Below are 20,911 nucleotides of genomic sequence, written 5' to 3'. Positions count from 1 at the left end.
GGATGGGCCCAATCCACTCACTCTTCTCAGGCAAAGTCACCAGGTGTGGTAGGCAGGAGTGTGTGTTTGTGGACCTACGCACAAGCAGGTGTAGGACCGTGCGGGTGCGTTGGGGACCCTGTGGCTCTCTATGTGCTTGTGATGGCGGGTGGGCCTGGGGTTGTGTTCATGGTGTCGGTGTAGGCGTGAATCCTGATATGGCGCTGTGTGTGTGTGGACACGCTGGGCTGTCCGCCTTAGCCTGACTCCCTGTATGCAGCCCGGCTACTGAGGGCCGCACCATCCTACCTAGCTCTCTGGCTGCCTGCCCCATTCTAGTCCAGCGCTTTCTCTCCAGCCACCTTCATCAGCATTCCCTGTAAGCCATGTGCTTGTGCGGCCACTCGGGAGAGATCCCAGTGCTGCCCCGCTGATTAGCAGAGCACCCCCAGCTCGGTTTTGTGTTTCTATTGGTGGTGCACATTCACACGCGCCTTGGTGCACATAGAACATTATTCCGCACATGGATAGAAAAAAATCCACATAAGGACAGAAAAGATTAGAAGGAACATTGACCACCAACCATACGCTCCAACCCATCCTCACGCACACCCAGCTCACACCAGGTTGCCAGCCCCATCTCTCTTCCTCTCCCCCATCTCATAAGAACGTAAGAACGGCCGGACTGGGTCAGACCAAAGGTCCATCTAGCCCAGTATCCTGTCTGCTGACAGTGGCCAGCACCAGGTGCCCCAGAGAGGGTGGACCGAAGACAATGATCAAGCGATTTGTCTCCTGCCATCCTTCTCCAGCCTCTGACAAACAGAGGCCAAGGACACCATTTCTATCCCCTGGCTAATAGCCTTGTATGGACCTAACCTCCATGAATTTATCTAGCTTCTCTTTAAACTCTGTTATAATTCTAGCCTTCACAGCCTCCTCTGGCAAGGAGTTCCACAGGTTGACTACATGCTGTGTGAAGAACTTTCTCCTATCAGCTCCATTGTCACTCCTGGCTGTCGGCTCTCCGGGACTGTCTCTTTTGGTCCGTGCGTGTACAGCACCGAGCACCCGGGGGCCTGGTCCGGAAGGGGGTTCCCGGACATTCCAGGAATGCCAATAATACATCACCACAATTTGCTGTCCATCCAGGCACCTGACCTTCCCGTGCCTCTCCTTTTCAAGGGACTGCCCACGTGCCATTGTGAAGCCGGGAGCGGACAGGGCTGCTGCAGAGGCCAGTGCATCATCTTGCCCCTCCCAGGCGGCGACCCCAGCATTCTTGGTGCTGGCGAGGTGTCTGCATGGGAACCCCCCGGGCAGGCTCCGCCGTGAAGCTGTCACGGGCATTTCGAGGCCTGATTGAAGGGTCTGTCCCGCCGGACAGGCACATCGCGGCCTGGCGCTCCGCAGACAAAGCGGCCGAGGGGAAGCTCGTGATGTTTAAAGCCAACACGGGATTTTCATTGCCATTCATTAGCCAGGCCCTAAGGGAAGGAAAGTGGATACTCATGCCGCCGAGGGTGGGGGGGCGAGCCGGGTGAGAAAGTCCCTTGGCAAGGCCGGGGGGCAGGTGTGGGAAGTCAGCGCTCCTGTGGGGGGCGTGGCTGGGCAGGCAGAAAGCAACGGGCTGTTTCTCAGGGCTCAGATGCCGTGGGGATGGGCCCTGGCACAGACTAGCTTTGGTGTAAAATCGGGGGGGCCTAAGGCCTGGGGGCCGGATGCAGCCCCAGACGTGCCTGGATCCGGCCCCTGCGGCTCCCCTCCCACCCCGCTCTTGCGCTCTCCCTCCTGCTTAGACCCCACCCCTCAAGCCTGCTTCCCGGCTGCCCATCCCACACACTGAACCCCTCATTTTTGGCCCCACCCCAGAGCCTAGGGAGGCCCACAAAATCTCCTAGCCTGGGCCCCCCAGGCTGTGGGGTGGGGCCAAAAATGAGGGGTTCAGTGTGTGGGAGGGGGCACGGGGGGAGCGTCTTACTCCTCCTCAGTTGGGGGCCATGTCAGTGAGAGTTTTGGGGGGGTTGTTTTGTTCTTCTCACTTTTGTGCAGCCCCCAACTGACTTTTCTGTGGGTCAGCGGCCCCCGACCCAAAAAGGGTTCCCCACCCCCAGCTGGAAAGCCCCGGCTGGAATCTGTGGCCTCCCTCCCCTAAGCGACTCCCTTGGTGTGTGCCGGTGTGTGAGCAGAATGCAGTGAGGGAAAGACCAAGCGATGGGAGTGGGGGGGGAGGTTCTGAGAGCCGCTGGGTCTGGGACCTGGTCATTCTTGTGGTGGGGAGTTCCGCTGTCTAGGCGCAGCACCCGGCAGTGTTCACCTGGGGGCGCTAGAGGGCACTCGGGAAGGGGCAGGAGAGGATGGGGAGAGAATCCAGCTGGACCAGCCCCCCACCCCACCCTCCCCATCTTTATTAACCAAGCCCCGGGGCCTTGCCTTGGCCTGACTAAAGCAACCGGCCCACGGGGAGGCGGGGGGCCATTTTAAGGGGAGACGGAAATGGCAACCCCCCAAGCCGACCTGCCTCCGTCTCCTGGCTGGAGGGTCCCTGCGGAGCCGAGATGGTTCCCGTTGCCTGGGGCTGGGTTCTCCCCACGTGCTGTACCCCCGCTGGTGGGGCCAGCCGACCCCAGGAGCAGCACTGGGGGGCTGCAGCAAGGGGCAGGAGAAACACCCAACCCGCCCGACCTGCGGAACAAGCCAGCGACAGGCCTGGGAAATAGCCAGTTGACCGTGAGCCGGTTACACCGAACGTTTTGCGGGTTAACCGGGATCCCGCGGAGGGGGCTGCCTGGCCACGTCCCACTTGCCCCCACCTGGGGGCCGGGCTCGGAGCTGCGGTTGCCACATGGCCGGGTCAGGGTGCCACCTGCTCCCGTCCGCGGCACTGGGTAGGGGATGCCAGGGCCACTGTGGGCCAGCTTTGCTACCCTGTCTGGGTTCCCCCCACCCGGCCCAATTAACTGGTTACCTGTCCAGTAAACCTAAGGCTTCCTGGGTATCCAGGTAACCGGATCCATCCCTCCCTGCGAGAATCCCCCGCAACCCTGGGCGAGGAGTTCCAGAGGTCCCAGACCCTGGTGGCTAGCGGCCTCTGAATGGGTGTGTCTAAACTTCATGGCTCCATCGACGGAGCCATGTAGATCTGTTTGTTCGGCAAAGCGAAATGAAGCCGCGATTTAAATAATCGCGGCTTCATTTAAATTTCAATGGCTGCTGTGCTGAGCCCACAAAGAGCTGATCCGCTGTCTGTCGGCTCAGCGCGCTAGTCTGGACGCTCCCGCACCGACCTGAAAGCCCTTTATCGACATCCTCATCCTACAAGGCATAACGGGAAGGTGGATAAAGGGCTTTCAGGTCGGCGCGGGAGCGTCCAGACTAGCGCGCTGAGAGGACAAACAGCTGATCAGCTCTTTGTGGGCTCAGTGCGGCAGCCATTGAAATTTAAATGAAGCCGCGATTATTTAAATCGCGGCTTCATTTCCCTTTGCCGATCAGCCTCATCTGCATGGCTCCGTCGATAGAGCCGTGTAGTTTAGACACAGCCCATGTGTCCAGCCATGGGCCGGCCAGGCCTTCCCCTGCAGGCCTGAAGGGTCACTGCCCGGCTCAATTCTCACCCACTGGAGTCGCCCCCCAGCTCTCTCCGTGCGAGGCGAGGCGCCGATGGGGCTCTCTGAGGCTGTCGCTCCCCAGCCTTGCCGGGAGGGGGGGCCGGACGGGCTGGCCTCTCGAGGTCCCTGCCCGTCCTACGATGCTTCACGGCGGGTTCTCTGCTCTTTCCAGCGTCCTCAGGCCCCTTCTCCGCAATTGAACCCAAGCTCACCAGGCACTGGGCTCCGGCAGCTGGTTCTTTTGGCCCCCGGGGAGCCCGTCGGGCTGGTGCCGCAGAGAGGCAAAGAGCGGCGCCCTGCCAGCCACCGCCAGGCAGCCCCCTTGCGGCACGAGGCAGCAGCTGCTTGGCGGGGCAGAGTCGGGGCAGGGACGCCCGGCGGGTCCCGGGTGGGGCTCTCAGAGCCCCGTCGAAAGGCGAAGAGGCAGGCGGCTTCCCGGCAGGTGAGGCCACGAGGGAGGTGAGTGACTCGCTCAGGGTTACGCAGGGGCTGGACTCAGAGCTGTGTCAATTCCAGCCCCCCCCCCCGCCCGACCCCTTTACACAACCGGTAAGAGCTCCGGATGGGGGGGTGGGGCAGAGAACCTTGTGTCCAGCTGACTGGACGGGAGACGCACTAGGAACCTCTAACAGCACAAGCAGGCTTGACGTCGGCTCCGCTACCTTCTCTAGCATCCCACGGCCCCCCGGGGCTAGGCGCTGCACGGACCCCCCCCCCATGTGGGGTTAAAGAGGCAAGTCGTCCAAAGAGACGGCGGGGGAGTCACCTGCTGAGATCCCACGCCAGGGAGGGGGAAGCAAAGGGGCCAGCACTCAGCTCACCTGATTTCCCAGGACAAACACCTCCCCACTAGACCGCACTGCCTCTTGTTCTCCCCAGGGCGCAGCGCTCTAGCGCACAGAGATCAGCAGCACCCCAAGAGCACGCTGAGAGAACAGCCCCCCATTGCCTACAGGTCCTTGTTGTTTTTTTTCCAGATGGGGAAACTGAGGCTCATTTGCCTAAGCTAGTGACACTGCAGGGCTAGAATCGAGGTGGCCTGGCTCTGCCCTCCATCCACTAGACCACCCGGAGCTCCCCTAAACTCGTTCTGAACCCTTTAGGTGCCTCGCCTGAAGCAGGCGCTCTCCCTAGGAGTAGTGGTAATTCTCATCCCCAAGTGCTGGGTGTGGCCACAGAAACAAGGTGCAGTCTGGGAGAATTAGGAGACAATCCACGTCCTCTGGCAGGGTGGTGCGCATCCCCGGGGGAGTAAGGTCGTGTCAGCCTCCCCGCTCCAGCGGTGCATTAGAAATGCAGCCACCTCTGGGGCAGAACACAGCGACTGCGAACAGCGCCGCACAACAGCCTGGAGCAGGAGCTTGGTAACATCTTGGTGGCAGGATCCCACTCGGGAGCTGATGAGATCCCAGCAGTCACCAGGCTGGGGCTGGGATCCCTCATTCTTGAGGGAGCATGGAAAGGAATCAGGCCGGAATTCCCGGCCACAGGGCCCAGCTTTCTTCCGCCAGCCACAGCACTGATTTCCTGACCTCCAGCGTCCCCTGGTGGCAGCTCTGCCAAACTGCCCAGGGAAAGGCCAAATAAAGAGGGGTCCGTCCCAGCTCTGGGGACTGGGGCGAAGGTGGTGGACTCCTTTGGGGGCACAGTCACCCTCCTGGTCCTAGAGGAGCACTGATTTCCCATCCCGACCATGGGAAAGTCACTTAAACTCTCAGCGGCTCAAGGGTCCATCTGGAGGTTCTGATCCAGGCGGAGGCCTCGAGCTGGTACCTCTCCTGGCCTGAGGCCACCACTGATGGGCTCTGGGATTCATGATAGGAAACCGAGGCCTGTCATTAGGTACCTGAGCTGAGAAGGATGGGGGTCCTTTGCTACGGGGTTCCTCAGAGTGAAAACGGTTTGGGGGAACAGTGTGGCCCAGTGGCTACAGCACTGAACGGGGACTCAGGAGACCTGAGTTGCATTCTTGGTTCCTCCACTGGCCTGTTGGATAAGTGTGGGCAAGTCCTGGCTCCGTGCCTCAGTCTCCCCATCTGCAAAATGGGCACAACACCAGTGATTGCTTTTCTATTGTTTGGAAAGCGCCGTGCAGAGCCAGGGGTTACCATCTGGGAGAGGGATCAATGTCTGTGTTCATACAGCAACTCGCACATCCAGCCTGGCGCCACCACAGTGTGAAATAATAAACGAGGATTATGCCTCATCTCCCTGCCTCTCTGGGGGCAGCAGCAAAGCCGGTGTTGTGGGTGCCAGCAGCCGGCTCACACATATCTGGCCTGCCTGCATCCATTACCAGGTAACCATGCCTGGAGGCAAGGGGCTGAGTTAACCAGCAGGCAATCTTGGCTTGGCTTTGGGACATGCACTGCTCCTGCGTTCTGATCCTGGCCTCATTGCTCTGTGCCTCAGTTTCTCCATCTGTAAAGGCAGCACATCTTCCCTCTTTCCTATAGGCGTGGCGAGGGTTAATTCATAGACTCCACGGGCAGAAGGGCCCCCCTAGCTTGACCTCCTGCATAACGCAGACGTGCCCCGCAAAAATCTTTCTTTGAACGCTGACGATCTTTTAGCGAAACGTCCCCCACATTGTAAAACCAGTGTTGCAACAGTCCCAGGAGCCCCCTGGTGGTAAGGTGCGAGAAAAGTGCAGTAAGTACACAAATATTTACAATATTTATCTAAACTGACGCTGGCCTAGGCAAATATAATTTCAATCCAGAAAAAACAATGCTTATTTTTAAATGATTTTCCCCGTTTTTTATTCATTTCTCGGTTCGCAGTTGTGCAAAATTACAGGGGGAAGCTGCGATTACGGGGTGGAGCCAAGATCCTCTAACCCCTGTCCCCCCACACAGCTAAACACCCCCCTCCGATCCCATTCCACTGAAACCAGAGGAACCCACACACCTCCCCAGCATTGCAACACGGCCCAGACACACCATGGTGGGGCGCGGGGCGCTCACAAGCCCTTGTGCTCTGCCACTGTCACTTTGCACGGATGGCAGTGAGTTTGCCCTGGTGCGTGTGCACGCGTACAGTGAAATCGAGGTTCACAGACATTTACTGATAATAAGCAGGGGCGGTGGGTGAAGGGAGGGCTGGGGGAGGCAAACCCCCAATCCTGCCCTGGCCCCACCCTCAGCATCATGCAGAGGTGAGGTGGGGTGGGGTGGGGTGGTGCGGCCTGAGTCTCCCTGGCCCTGGAGTAGGGAGAGGGCGCATGGCCCCAGTAGGCGTTCTGGGGGTGGAATACGGGTTGGGCCAGGCTGGCGGTCGCACACCCTCCACCCCGATAATAAGCTAGTCCTTCCGAGCCTACATACCTCACTTTTTCCACCTACCGATCCCAAAGCACCTTCCAAGGCGGGGCGGGCGGGGGCAGTGCTCTTGTCCTCGTTGCGCAGATGGGGAAACTGAGTCACGGCGCGGGGCCCCAACGTGGCGGTGATCACCGTGGAAGGCTCGGTGCGAGATAGCCCATGGAGCCTGCAGAAACACAGCCTCAATCTCGGGCGCGGTACCAACCGCGTGCACAGTCCCCCAGGCTCCCCTGTCACTCAGAAACGCCCCCGAAGCTGGCCAGCGCCCCCACTAGCCCTCTCCCTCGGGTGCCCCGTGCCCAGGAAGGTGCCGACGTGCAGACAGGACGCGTGGCAAGCAGCCACGGCAGAGCCGCCCCCACCCAGGCCAGGGAAACTGAGGCTGGCTTTGTGCTGTGACAGAACTAAAACGCCGGCTGGGAGTAACGGGGGGGTGGGGGGGCTGCCAGGGCTGGGCGAGCTTTCTGGCCCACGGGCCATATTTGTAGGGAAACCGCCTGGCAGCCCCCGCAGCTCCCATTGGCCGCACTTCGCTGTTCCCGGCCTATGGGGGCAGCACGCAGCGACCGCCCCCCCCCCGCAGCCCGGAGCCACCGCCAGGGCAGGCAGAGGGGGCGGGGCTTCCCTGCTGGGGGCGGGGCTGCGGCGGGACAGGCTCCGCCCTGGGGGCGGGGCGGGCGCTGCATCAGCTGACGGGGCGGGGCGGCTCCCGGAGGCTCATGGCTGCGCTGTTCGGCGGCGTGGAGGGGTGAGTGCCAGCCGGGCCGGGGGTCGCGGTGCCCCCTGGCGGAGCCCTTGGCTCTCCGCCTTGCGCGCCTGCCGGGGGGGGCAGACCCCTCCCCACGTGCTGGGGGCTTCCCTCGTCTCGCTCCGGGAGCCCCCCGGAAGTGTGGGATGCCCGGTCTCCGTCTGGGGCCAAGAACTACCCCCCCCAACGTGCGAGCCCCCAGCCCCCGCCGTGCAATGCCGGGCACCCATCTGCGTGTGAGTGTGCATTCCCCTCGTGCAATGCTGTGCACCCATCTGCGTGAGTGTGCATTCCCCACGTACAATGCTGTGCACCCATCTGCGTGTGAGTGTGCATTCCCCTCGTGCAATGCTGTGCACCCATCTGCGTGAGTGTGCATTCCCCACGTACAATGCTGTGCACCCATCTGCGTGTGAGTGTGCATTCCCCTCGTGCAATGCTGTGCACCCATCTGCGTGTGTGTGCATTCCCCTCGTGCAATACTGTGCACCCATCTGCGTGAGTGTGCATTCCCTACGTGCAGTGCCGAGCACCCATCTGCGTGTGAGTGTGCAATTCCCTGTGCACCCCTCTGGGTGTGAGCGTGCATTCCCCACGTACAACGCCGTGCACTCACCTGCGTGTGAGCGTGCAGTTCCCCACGTGCAATGCTGTGCACTAATCTGTGTGTGTGTGCATTCCCCACGTACAATGCCGTGCACCCATCTGCATGTGAGCGTGCAATTCCCCATGCACCCATCTGCGTCTGTGTGCATTCCCGACGTGCAATGCTGTGCACTCATCTGCGTGAATGTGCATTCCCCATGTGCAGCGCCGTGCACCGTACTGCGTGTATGCACAGTTCCCCCCATGTGCAATGCCTTGTTCCCATTTGCGCATGGATGAGCAATTCCCCTCGTGCAAGCCCATGCATCTCTGTGTGTCTGAGTGGTAACTGGTGGTGGTGCCTTCTGCCCCCAGCCTGTGATGCTGTATCTCCCGTGGGGATGTTCGATATCGGATCCCCTGCGGACAGACTGGTGCTGCCCCGCGCTGCTGCCTCTGCATCGGCGGTGGCAGGCGGGCGCCGGAGGAGCGTGCGGGTAGTCGATGAGATTAACCGATAACCCTGAGTTCCTTGTGTGGCCGGCGACCCGCCAACGTCCCCGTGCCCCAGAGGCGCTCCGCTGTGCCAGTCGCCGTGCCGACGGCCGCGGCGGTGCCTAGGAACGACGGTCTAACCGGCTGCCGGGTGGCAACAGAAGCCGAGGGGACAGCCCAGCAAGTCTGGTGCGGCTCTGGGACTAGAACGCAGCCCTGCTGACTCCCAGTCCCACGTCTCCCCACTAGACCGCACTGCCTCTCTCTGGCCTGGTGATTCCCACTCAGCAGCAGCGTGCAGGAAACGACCTCGCCCTGCATGGGAAAGGGGAAGCAGAGCCTGCTTAGCTCAGCCCTGGCCCGGGGCCGGTCAGTGCTCATCAGGCTCAGCCTGTTTTCTCCCTCTGAGCAGTCCCTGTCCTGTTCCCACCACCCCTCTTGCCTATTCCAACACGGGTAGCAGGTTTAAAACTAATAAAAGAAAGTTCTTCACACAGCGTGGTGTCAACCTGTGGAACTCCTTGCCAGAGGAGGCTGTGAAGGCTAGGACTATAATAGAGTTTAAAGAGAAGCTAGATAATTTCATGGAGGTTAGGTCCATAAAAGGCTATTAGCCAGGGGGTAGGAATGGTGCCCCTGGCCTCTGTCTGTCAGAGGCTGGAGAAGGATGGCAGGAGACAAATCGCTTGATCGTTGTCTTCGGTCCATCCTCTCTGGGGCACCTGGTGCTGGCCACTGTGGGCAGACAGGATACTGGGCTAGATGGACCTTTGGTCTGACCCAGTACGGCCGTTCCTATGTTCTTACGGTAACGCGTGCGGCGCCCGGCCCGGCTTGCAGCCTGAGACGCAGAACAAGGAGCTGGGGAGATGGCTGGGATCCACCAGGTTGTTATAGCGATGGCACCTGTTGCCATGGCGGCGTGTGTGAAAGGGGAAGGCTGGGTACCAAGGAGGGAGGCCGCTGCAAAGGCAGACCCCACCCTGTGCAGGACGTCTCCGGCCCCCTCCTCGCCAGGCCGGCTCGCGGCGGGGCGGCCTGTCGGCTTCGCTGCCTCCGTGCGCTGCCGGCGAGGCGTTGGAAGGGCAGCGTGGGCGGAAGGAAGGGCCCCGTCGCGGTCCTGGGGCTTGCGAGCAAAGCAAACCCACGTTGTGGGGGAGGAAGTGGGGGGTCTTGTGCAACCCCCAAGCACAGAGCACGCCCCCGCTCCGCGAAATGCCGACGACCAGCCAGGGATGCGAAATCCTGGTTAACCAGTTAAACCCTAGAGATTAAGCAGGATCCTGTGCGGAGGTGGGGCAGAAAGAGCCAGCAGCCCCAAGCTTGGGGGGCCAGTTTCTGCTCTCCCCCACCCCCCCATGCTTAGGGCTGCTGGCTGTTGCTGCCAGCCGCCCTTAACACCCCCCCCCCCCCCCCCCCGCGTGAGGCTGGAGCATCCCAGCCATGGGCAGGGGGTTGATTCTGGGTACCAAACTGCATCCTTAGCCCGCGTGTTCAAATCCAATGTGTCCTGAACCCGCCAGCCTTGTTCTGCTCGCAGAGAGAGGGAGGGAGGGACCAGCTCTAGGGCTGCGTGGCGCAGTCTGGGGGCTGTCGAGCGTTGGCGGCGGGAGCTGCCCCGAGACCTTGCAAGCTCATGTCACATGTGCCAGGGATGTTACTATGGACCTGAGCTGAAATCCCAGCAGCCGCTTAAGAGGCAAAGGTCTCTCTGCCTCAGCCGGGGCCAGCCAGTCCGTCCCCCGCACACGCCCTTCTGCAGGATCCTCCCCCGTGGCGCAAGGCCGGAAGACAGACCCACCGGCCTCCCGTGGGAGTCGGCCGCGTGGGGAGAGCGGAGCAAGGCCGACAGCTGGCTGCGGCTGGCCCGGGAACTCCAGCGGCGGGAGCAATGGGAGGGAGAGGAGCTGGGAATCCCAGAATCCCAGCAGTGGAAGGGACATTGCGAGGTCCCCTGCCCTCACGGCAGGACCAAGCACCGTCTAGAGCAGGGGTCACCAACCAGCAGATGGGGATCGACTGGTAGATCTTGGAGCCCTTGACAGGTGATCCTGACAGGTGTCTGTCAAGTGCCGGCACTTCCGCTGCCTCTGCCTGGAGCTCCCTGGGAGTTTCTTGCTTGCTGTGGAGGGAACAAGAAGAGGAGGACGGGGTGCTGAAGTTAGGGTGCCCTTCCCCCCACTCTGTACCCCATCTCCACGTAGTTGGGGGAGAGGGGAGGGGAGGGCAGGGATGGAGAGAGTGTGCCGGCTGCTTTTGGGGGTAGGGGGGAGCCTGCCTTAGCCCCCTGCATCACCACCCAGTCGCCACCTGTGGTAAGCGGTGCCCAGCTGGAGCCCACAGCCACCCCAGTTCTGAACCCCTCCTGCACCCCAAATCCCTGCCCTAGCCCTGCCTCCCCGAGCCTGAACCCCCCTGCTGCTCAACTCCCTCCACTCAGCATCCCTCCCACACTCCAGATCTCTTAGCTCAAGGTCAGAGGCTGCATTCCCCTCTCCCGCACCCCAGCCTTCTGCCCCCCCGTCTGATCAAACTGAATGAGGATGGGGGAGGTGGAAGGACGGGGTGAGCAGGGGTAGGGCCTTGGAGAAGGGGTGGGAAGGAGGCAGGGCCAGTATGTTTGGGTTTGGGGTAGAGCCTGGATTGCACTTCAATTAAAAAGTGATCTCATGGAGACAGCTGGTCTAGCTCATCCCTGGCAGGTGTGTCCAACCTGCTCCTCAATATCCCCAGGGATGGAGATTCCACAACCCCCTGGGCAATTTATTCCAGTGTTTAACCCCCCTGACAGGCAGGAAGTTCTTCCTCACGTCCAACCTAAACCTCCCTGGCTGCAGTTTAAGCCCATTGCTTCTTGCCCTGTCCTCAGAGGCCAAGGGGAACAATTTGTCTCCCTCCTCCTTGGAGCCCCCTTTTAACCACTTGCAAGCTGTTCTCATGGCCCCTCTTTTCCCCCCGAAACAGGGGGGGCACCCACTCCAAGGTGGTGCTGATATCGGAAGATGGCAAGATCCTGGCAGAGACCGACGGGCCCTGCACTAACCATTGGGTACGCCTCGCGCCGCGATTAGCCAGGGCCAGAGGGACGGAGGGTGGTGCTGCTGGGCCGGAGAGGACGCCAGCATGCGGGTGATGGGGGGTTAATTTGCATGTCGTTACCCAGAGTGCACTGGTGGCCACGATTCCGTGGGAGCGCTAATTTCCGGGGTCTGAGAATGGGCCTGCTTGCCCTGCGGACACGTGTTGCGCGAGGCCCCGCTGGGCGGGTGAGGTTGAAGCTGGATGGGGGCGCAGGCCATTCGAAGCACCTAGACCACGTTAGCTAACTAGACGCCGTCAGTCCTCGGCCAGGCTCCCACAGCGACGGGGCCGAGTCCCCCAAGCCTCTGGGCTCCTTGGCAGGGTCCTAAATCCGGATCGGTTCCCCAGGAGCCCAGCCCCCGGGCGAGACGTGTTTGCGCTCTGGATTGACACGCAGCAGCCGCCCTGCGGGTCGCGCCGTGAGCGTGGCCAGCACAGCTCAGCTGGGAAGAGGTGGGAAGAGGTGGGAGCCGGAGCGGGGCTGGCAAAAGCCCCGAGGGGAGACGCAGCGGGGCCGGCCGCACGCCTGGGCTTCTGGGAGCATGGCTGGGTTTGCAGGGGGGCGGGAGCCGGCCTAGAGGAAGCGATAGCAGCACGAGCAGGGGGTGGCTGAGACGCTGCACGAGGAGCCCAGTGCCTGGCTCCTGGACCGGTCAAGGGCGCCTAGTGGACGTGGCGATGGGAGTGCCCCTTCCCCTGAGATCCCCGAGCCAAGCACTGCTGAGTGGGGTGGGCGGGAAGGGGCGATCGCTGGCTCTAGTCTGTGTTAGTCCCCGGGGGGCAGGGTTCCCTTGAATTTTTTCCATCCATGTGCAGAATAAATATTGTTCTGTGCACTGAGGCATGTGCGGATGTGCACCACCAGTAGAGACACATGCTGTGGGCGCGCTGCTAATCAGCTGGGCCGCACCTCTCTCCTCTCCTGGGTGGCTGAGCTTACAGGGAACACTGGGCCAGGGGGGATGGGGAGGGTGTCGCAGGGAAGCTGCTGGAGGGTTTAATAGGACACGTCTGTTTGTCCTGCCCCCTTCCTGGCCAGCTGGTCGGCTCGGACAAATGCCTGGAGAGGATCAACGAGATGGTCAGCGAGGCCAAAGGGAAGGCAGGCGCCAACCCGCAGGTCCCCCTCCGCTCGCTGGTGAGTTTCCCCGTGCGGTCAGCCCTGGGGCTAGAGCCCAGGCCAGGAGACGGGGGCTCTGGCCTCAGACTGAGTCCTTGGGGTGTCGTTTCCCTGCTGCCGGGGGAGGCCAGGGGCCGCGGTGTAAGGAACGGGCTGGAGAGCAAGGGGAGGGGGGTGATCAGCGGGCTGGGAACGGCCTGCCCTGGGCTGGAGGAGTCGGGGGCTGCCCGGCGCCGCTGTCGGGGGGCTGCGGGACGTGGGACTCACGCAGCCTGTCCGGGCGCAGGGGCTGTCTCTGAGCGGGGGCGAGCAGAAAGACGCCATCAAGAAGCTGGTGGAGCAGCTGCAGACCCGGTTCCCGCAGCTGAGCGAGGCCTACTACATCACCACGGACGCCATCGGGGCCATGGCCACGGCCACCGACCACGGCAAGGCCCGCGCGGCGGGCGGACCCGAAGCGCTGTGTCCGGGCGGGAACGGACGCTGTCGCCGGCCTCCTGTTGGGAGCCCCTGGGTGTCCCAGGCGTGGGGTGCGGGAGGCTCCCAGGGAACCGGCCGTCGCAGGGTCAGATCCCTGCACCGAGGGGTATGACTGGGTCTTTCACAGGGGACCCTCGTGGCGTGACGGTGCCCCTGGATCCGGGCTGGGCTGGGCCCCTAGGCAGAGCCACGTGACGTGGTAGCTCACTGGCGTCGGGTCCCGGCGGGGGCAGGGATTGTTGGCTGCAGATTGTTGGTGCAGGAAGGGTCCCCACAGCAGCGCCCCACATTCCCAGGCCCGCAAGGAGCAACCGGTGTGCTGGCAGTGCCACCACTAGGGGCGTGCGCGTTCCCACGTGGGCCTGCCCGGGCTTGGGGGTGGGAATTACCTCCCTGTGGCAGACTGGGGACAGCTCAGGAGCAGGGCGAGCTCCGTGGCCTCGTGGGGCCGGGGCTGGCGCTGGGTGGCCGGCCCGCGTCAGGCCCGTAAGCGCCTCCCTTTGCCCCGCAGGCGGCGTGGTGCTGATCTCGGGAACCGGCTCCAACTGCAAACTCATCAACCCCGACGGGTCGGAGGTCGGCTGTGGCGGGTGGGGTCACATGATGGGAGACGAGGGGTCAGGTAAGGCTGGGGGGGCGCTTGGCGAGCGGCCGGAGCGCTGCGGAGCCTGCTGGCGTTTCTCACGCCGCCCTCCGGAGCGAGCCGGCTTGGGGAGCAGACGGGATCAGTTCCCGGGGAGAGCGCAACACGTCACGTTTCTTAACGCGCGTTTCCTCCCGCTCCCGCGGATGGTCTGTAGCGGCCGGTCTGTAATCGACCGTGACGCGAGGCTCCTTCGAGGCTGAGCTTGCAAAGAGGAGCCTCGAACTGCGATGGATTAAACCCCGACCCCTCACTCGTGTTCAGTCCGACGTGGCCGGTAACACCGACTTGAGCCACGGCAGACTGGTCACTACAAGTCGCCTGTAGGATGTGTGCTGCGCCTGTGTGTCTGACTGTGTGGAAATGCTTATGCTGTGATTCCTACCGTATTAATAAACAGGGCGTGTGGCCTCGCCCCCTGAAAAAGACCCCGCCTGCTGCTTGGAATCGTAACGATCTAAGTCCTTGGCCAAAGGGCCTTTCGAAGGCTAGTCGCCCTGGAGCGCCCTAGGGAGGCTGGGGGCGGCCAGGGATGATCCTGGGGGTTCTTTGCATTTGATGGAACTGGGCCCTACGATTCCCTGTGAGCTAAGTCATGAGACACGGAACCAGCATCTCTGCAGGGGAGACACAAAACCCGTTATCGACCACGGGGCACGTTTTCAGTTCTCCGCCTGCAAAGCTGCCCAAGTGCGGCTGCTATTCACAATTAAAGCCAGGGGCTGTGGATTTCCTACAGCTCTTGAGCCAAAAATAACACTTCTTGGGGCTTCTCTGCATGGGGAAGCTGTTCTGGGACAAAGTAGGTGTGAATTGAAAGTGTTGTTGCTATCCTGGTCAGTTTGCCTATATAGACAAGCCCTTGGAGAAGCTAGGAAAGGAGCAAAGCTGGGAGGCTGAAAAGGGGCAGAGTTAAGGTTATCTGGGTACGTTCCCTACTTTTCAATGTTTTGCATTTCCTGACAATTTTGCCTGTTAATGTTTCATTTCTTGGCTCTGTAATGGTGGCTTGTGGGTGTTTTACTGGCCTGTCCTCTCCCCATAACCACGTCCTTTATTGGCGCTGTGGGATCCGGGCCCGGCAGCTCAGCCCAGCCTAACTGCTGGCCTCTTGTTGGGCAGCGTTCTGGATCGCGCACCAGGCCGTGAAGATCGTGTTCGACTGCCTGGACAACCTGGAGGCGCCTCCCCATGACATCGGCTACGTCAAGCAGGCCATGTTCGATTACTTCCAGGTACCGCCGGGGCGGCGGGAAAGGGACCTGGGCGGGGGCCAGGCTGGGCCTGGTGTCTCGCAGGGTGGCGAGCCCGGCGCTTTGGGGCGCTTGGCCCCTCGTGGTCAGGGCCCTGGGTAATAGCTGAGTCTCCTGCTTCCCCTTGGAGGGCGCTGCCGTGTGGCGTGCTGCCCAGCGTGCTCCGGCCTCCCCCCACACGCAGCCTGGCCCCCGAGCAACATGGGGGCCTTCCGTAACTAGACAGCAAAGCTCCCCCCCGCACGCAGCCTGGCCCCCGAGCAACATGGGGGGCCTTCCGTAACTAGACAGCAAAGCTCCCCCCCGCACGCAGCCTGGCCCCCGAGCAACATGGGGGGCCCTTCCGTAACTAGACAGCAAAGCTCCCCCCCGCACGCAGCCTGGCCCCCGAGCAACATGGGGGGCCCTTCCGTAACTAGACAGCAAAGCTCCCCCCCCACGCAGCCTGGCCCCCGAGCAACATGGGGGGCCTTCCGTAACTAGACAGCAAAGCTCCCCCCCGCACGCAGCCTGGCCCCCGAGCAACATGGGGGGCCTTCCGTAACTAGACAGCAAAGCTCCCCCCCGCACGCAGCCTGGCCCCCGAGCAACATGGGGGGCCCTTCCGTAACTAGACAGCAAAGCTCCCCCCCCCACGCAGCCTGGCCCCCGAGCAACATGGGGGGCCCTTCCGTAACTAGACAGCAAAGCTCCCCCCCCCACGCAGCCTGGCCCCCGAGCAACATGGGGGGCCCTTCCGTAACTAGACAGCAAAGCTCCCCCCCGCACGCAGCCTGGCCCCCGAGCAACATGGGGGCCTTCCGTAACTAGACAGCAAAGCTCCCCCCCGCACGCAGCCTGGCCCCCGAGCAACATGGGGGCCTTCCGTAACTAGACAGCAAAGCTCCCCCCCCCACGCAGCCTGGCCCCCGAGCAACATGGGGGCCTTCCGTAACTAGACAGCAAAGCTCCCCCCCCCACGCAGCCTGGCCCCCGAGCAACATGGGGGGCCCTTCCGTAACTAGACAGCAAAGCTCCCCCCCCCCCGCACGCAGCCCCTGACTTCCCTCCCCCCCCCCCACACCTCAGTCCTCCTGACTCCCAACCCCCCATCCTGCCCATCTCAGCCCTCCTGGCCACAGCCCCCAACCGTCCTGATTTCTCCCCCTCCCTGCCCCCCCAGCTCAGTCTTCCTGGCTGCAGCCACCTGGCCCCCCACACCTCAGTCCTGAACACCCCGATGCACCCCCCCTTCAGTCCTCCTGACCCCCAACCCCCATAGCCCATTCCTGACCCACAACCTCACTGCCATTGACATTCACTGCCTCATCCCACCACCTGACACCCCCCCCACACACACACCTCCCCTGCCCCCTCCAACTTGTCTGGCCCCTCCCCACACCACCCCGGGACCTTCTTAGTCACTCACTGGGCCCCCCCCCCAGTGTAGGATTTCCATCCCATCCCAGTCCGGGCCCGCAGCCTCACGCCCCTCTGCTTTAGCGCAGCCCCCCCTCCCTGCCAGGGGCGGGCGGGCCGAACCTCACCACGACGCTGGGGCCCGTTCACAGGGCCGCCCCCTGCCCCAGTCATCGGGGGTGCGGGCCCTGTGGGGGCTGGGAGTGACCTGAGCCGCTCCCACGCCCACGACGACAGAGGCGGACGTGGCCTATTGTGGGGTGGGGGTGACACCCCGGCGCTGGGCAGTGGCGCGGTTCCCAGGCCTGGCGATGGCGGGGGGGGGGGGGGCTGCAGTGCTGGGAACCAAGGTCGAGGTCGCCCTTTGAACCCCAGGGCCGGCAGAGACCCCAGGAGTCATCGAGTCCAGCCTGTCCAGTCATCGTGTCTCTCCTGCCCCTGCCATGCCGCTGGTCCCGTGCACTGCGGGGCTGAGGGGACCGGCAGAGTGGGGGTGGCCGGGACAGGCAGGGGGTGGGGACGCTGGCTGGTTAATAGCGGCCTGAGTGAGGGACCCCAGGACTCTCCGTTCGGCTGCTTCACGGCCCCTTCCGGGCCTGAGCCGTGGCCACGGGGAGGCTATTTCTGCCCAGCCCCCGCGCGCCAGCAGCCTCCGCGGGACCCCGATCCAGCCAGCGTGGGGCTGTTCCTGTAGCACCCCGGAGCGGCGCTTTGAGCCCCCGCCCGAGTCTGGCCGGGAAGCGCTGGCGTCGGGGGCGCTTGGTTAAGGGATTCGCTTGGCGGGATCCGGCTCCTGCGGCCCCTGGCTCCGGACCGCGCGCCGGCTCTGCCCGCCCGCATCATCCCGGCCTCCTCGCGTCCCCGCAGATCTCGGACCGGATGGGCCTCCTGACGCATCTTTACCGCACCTTCGAGAAATCCAAGTTCGCGGGATTCTGCCAAAAGCTCGCAGAAGGTACCGGAGCTGCTGGGGCCCGCGGTGTTGGAATCGCCCTCTACTCCGGCGCTTGGACGGCGCCCATCCCCTGGGCGTCTGGGCACGTGGCTGGGACAGCCAGACGGGAAACCTGGGCAGGCCCTTTTCCAAATGGCCGTGTAGCAGGCAGCGGCGGCCGCTGGCTCTCAGCTCATGGAGGTGGCTTGTGGGTGGGGGGAACCCCACCTGGGCAGTATCTGCCGAGTGTTCACCCCAAGGAAAGAGCATTGCAGGGAGGGCAGATGGGGGACACGGGGGGGAGGGGGCGACTCAGGGCTCCCCCCGGGTTATAGGAAGAGCTATGGCCGCCCCCGGGACACGCAGAGGGAGCGTCTCCTCCCTGCGTGCGGGGCCCAAGGGCTTCCCCGGAGGCTGGCGAATTCCCGCGTGGGCTTTGCGTGCTCCCGGGGCGCTCTGGGTCCGGGGGCTCTGCTCGCCAGGCAGACCCGGCTCACCAGAGCAAAGCAGAACCCGACGGGCGACGGTTACGGGTTACCCAACGGGCTGGAGCAGCCCACAGGGCCCTGGCTAAGCCGTCAGCTGATCAGACAGGATTTTACATCCCCAAGCCCCTCGGACGGCCCCGGAGCCGCCCCCAGCCCCCGAGCTCCGGCTCTGACAGAGGAGACAAGCCAGAGTCCAGGAAATCACTGGGGCCTTGGCTCTGCTCTCGCGCCGCGGGGGCTCCGTTACTGAGGCCTGATTCAGCGAGGATCTTGCCCGGGGACGCGCCAGCACTTCTCGTGGAGGCGGGCGAAGGCGGCCAGCGGGCGCAGCTCTCCGGGCAGGGCGGCAGCCGCTTCGCTAACGCCCTTCCACCGCGTAGCCGAGCCTGGGTGGCAACTGGAGAGGCTCTAAAGCTGCCTCCTCTACAGTCCCCTTTGGGTCCAGGTGGGTCCCTCGATTCTGGGTGGCCGGCCTGTGCTCCGCCCCCTTCGTTAGCGGGGTGGAGTGAAATGCAAAGCGTCTCCCGGGCGGCGGCGTCAGTCGGTAGCCTCAGAAACAAGGAGGGGCCCCGTGACGCCTTCGACCAACCAAACCGTACGGGAGCAGGGGCGGAAATAACAGAGGCCGAGAGAGACCAGCAGAGGAGGTGCTTGTCTGTTGTAAGCCCGGCGCTAATGAGGCTAATTTAGGGGGCTGGGTGTGCCCCTACTCGCTTTGGATGTGGCCACGCGGATGTTCGTGGCGGGAGGAATTGGCTTTGTGATGCGCCAGCTGGTTCGTGGCTTTGCTCAAGCCAGGGTGAGGGGGTCGGAGCTGTAGCTAAATTCCAGTCCTGCAGCCTGCGTCTGTCTAGACCAGTGGGCCCCAATGCGGTGCCCACGGGCGCCATGGCACCCGCTGAGTGACTCAGGGCCAGCCCAACCCATTCTTGCACACTGGGCGCGCGGCACTGGCCCTGGGTGTGTGGCACAGGCGTGGGCCCCCCCGGACGCACAGTGCATGAGCGGCCCCGCCCCCGGGTGCCCGGCAGCCCCAAAAAGTTGGGGACCACTGGTCTAGACTGCATGGCCACGTCGGGGTACCGGAAGTGTCCAAGAAACGCGTCTGCTATTTCAGAAAGATTTTTGAAATCACGGACACGCTCTTCCGCCGTCCCCAGAACTCCCGCGCTACGAGGGATAACGCTGGCTCGAGAGAGCACCTTACTTCGAAATGCGGCGCCGTGCAGACGTGCCACATTTTGGGAGAGCCTCTTTCGAAATCAAATCGAAAAAAGATCCGCGGTTTGCCTAGCGGGCATTGTGTGTCTTTTCTCGAGGGCCCCGACGCGGCCTGGCGTGGGCTGGTGAAATGCCTTTGCAGAAGGCCGGCCGCTGGCAAAGCCGGCACCGAGCGCCCCGGCAGGCTACGAGGTTCCCCTCCAGGCTGTGCGTGACCATCCCTGAGGTCTGACTTGTGTCCCTGCGTCCGTTCACCTTCCTTGTCCATCTGCAGCCTGGTTCTCTGGTGGGCGCGAGCCCGGCAGTGTTCAGTGGAACGCGCCGTGTGGCAGGAAGGGCAGCTGTGCGTGGGGCTGGCACGACCCCGCCGTGGTCTCATGGATGCTCCTCCTCTGCCCCGCTCAGGTGCCCAGGCCGGAGACCCTCTGTGCTGTCACATTTTCCACAAGGCTGGAGAAGTCCTGGCGCGACACGTCGGCGCCGTGCTGCCGAAAATCGACAAGGTAACACCCGGCCAGCCGACTCGCTGGGCCCGGGGGCAGGACTGTCCCTGGCCTCGGGCCACTAGCTCTGTCCATGCTATGCAGCCCCTTGCACCGGCTCGGGCGCGGCTCGCGGGCCCTCACGCTGGATGCTTCTCCCCTAGAGCCTCTTCCAGGGCGAGCTGGGGCTGCCCATCCTCTGCGTGGGCTCCGTGTGGAACAGCTGGGAGCTGATGAAGGAAGGTGAGCTGGCAAAGCGGGGGTGGGGGGTCTGGGGCGGAAGGGACCCCGGTTCTGTTCCAGTCTGTGCCCCCAGCTCTGCTGCTGCCAGGTCCTGTCCCCCCGTTCTTGGGTGCAGCCCGTCTCCTGCCCTTGAGGGGTGACAGCCACAGGCAACTCCGGGTGGCACCCAGGCGGTGCCCTGCCTCCCTGCGCCCCTGCCACAGTGCTGACGGGGTTCTCCCCTGGGCGGCCCTCCCAGCCTGTGGCCACCACTGCTGGGATGCAGCCGACTGACGCTTCCTCCCCTCCCAGGGTTCCTCAGAGTCCTGAACCAGGCCCGGGAGAAGGAGCCGCGCTGCAGCTTCTCCAAGTTCAGCCTCTTGAAGCTGAAGCACTCGTCGGCGCTGGGCGGAGCCAGCCTGGGGGCCAAGCACGTAGGGCAGGCCCTGCCCCTGGACTACACTGCCAATGTGGCGGTCTTCTACACACACTCCTTCTAGGGCCTGGCGCGGGGGCTCCCCTCCCGGCCGTGGCCCCGGCGCTCTGCCCTGGGCAGCATCTGGCTGGCCGGCCTGCCTTTTTAAACTGTCCCTTGTTTTGTGTGTCCGGCGCAGCCTGGGGGAGTCGTGTCAATCCCGGCGGGAATTGCATCGGGCGTTTTGTATCCCTGTGTTTCGTAAGTCGTCAATAAAAGGGGGCGGCCGCAGCTGACTCCATCTCGCTCCCGGGAGCAGAATCTGATTTCTTGCGGGGCTCCCCTGCGAGGTGGAGGAACAGCCACGAACGGCCCGTTGCCGCGCCCGCTGGCTGCGCAAAGGGAGCAGCCGGGAGGGATGGCGAGGCGGAGG

At 63.3% G+C, this 20,911-nt stretch overlaps 1 protein-coding gene across 1 annotated transcript; it reads left to right on the top strand.

The window, feature by feature from the left end:
• Positions 1-7,547: 7,547 nt before the first annotated feature.
• Positions 7,548-20,791, top strand: NAGK (N-acetylglucosamine kinase). Its single transcript, XM_075931069.1, has 10 exons — positions 7,548-7,661; positions 11,706-11,790; positions 12,862-12,960; positions 13,229-13,370; positions 13,934-14,044; positions 15,188-15,300; positions 17,584-17,671; positions 19,765-19,862; positions 20,006-20,084; positions 20,376-20,791. Exons 1-10 carry the CDS (start codon positions 7,633-7,635, stop codon positions 20,561-20,563), a joined length of 1,032 nt encoding a protein of 343 aa, XP_075787184.1. The 5' UTR covers positions 7,548-7,632; the 3' UTR covers positions 20,564-20,791.
• Positions 20,792-20,911: the final 120 nt, after the last annotated feature.

This window comes from Pelodiscus sinensis, chromosome 5 (assembly GCF_049634645.1).
Source record: "Pelodiscus sinensis isolate JC-2024 chromosome 5, ASM4963464v1, whole genome shotgun sequence".
Lineage (NCBI taxonomy): Eukaryota > Metazoa > Chordata > Testudines > Trionychidae > Pelodiscus > Pelodiscus sinensis.
The sequence above is the reverse complement of the archived record's forward strand: the minus strand, read 5'-3'. Positions and strand labels throughout refer to the sequence as shown.

Coding starts and splice junctions, on each gene's coding strand:
- NAGK (XM_075931069.1), top strand. CDS start 7,633: ATGGCTGCGCTGTTCGGCGGCGTGGAGGG. Junction 12,961..13,228: donor AGGTCCCCCTCCGCTCGCTG/GTGAGTTTCCCC, acceptor GTCCGGGCGCAG/GGGCTGTCTCTGAGCGGGGG. Junction 13,371..13,933: donor GGCCACGGCCACCGACCACG/GCAAGGCCCGCG, acceptor TTTGCCCCGCAG/GCGGCGTGGTGCTGATCTCG.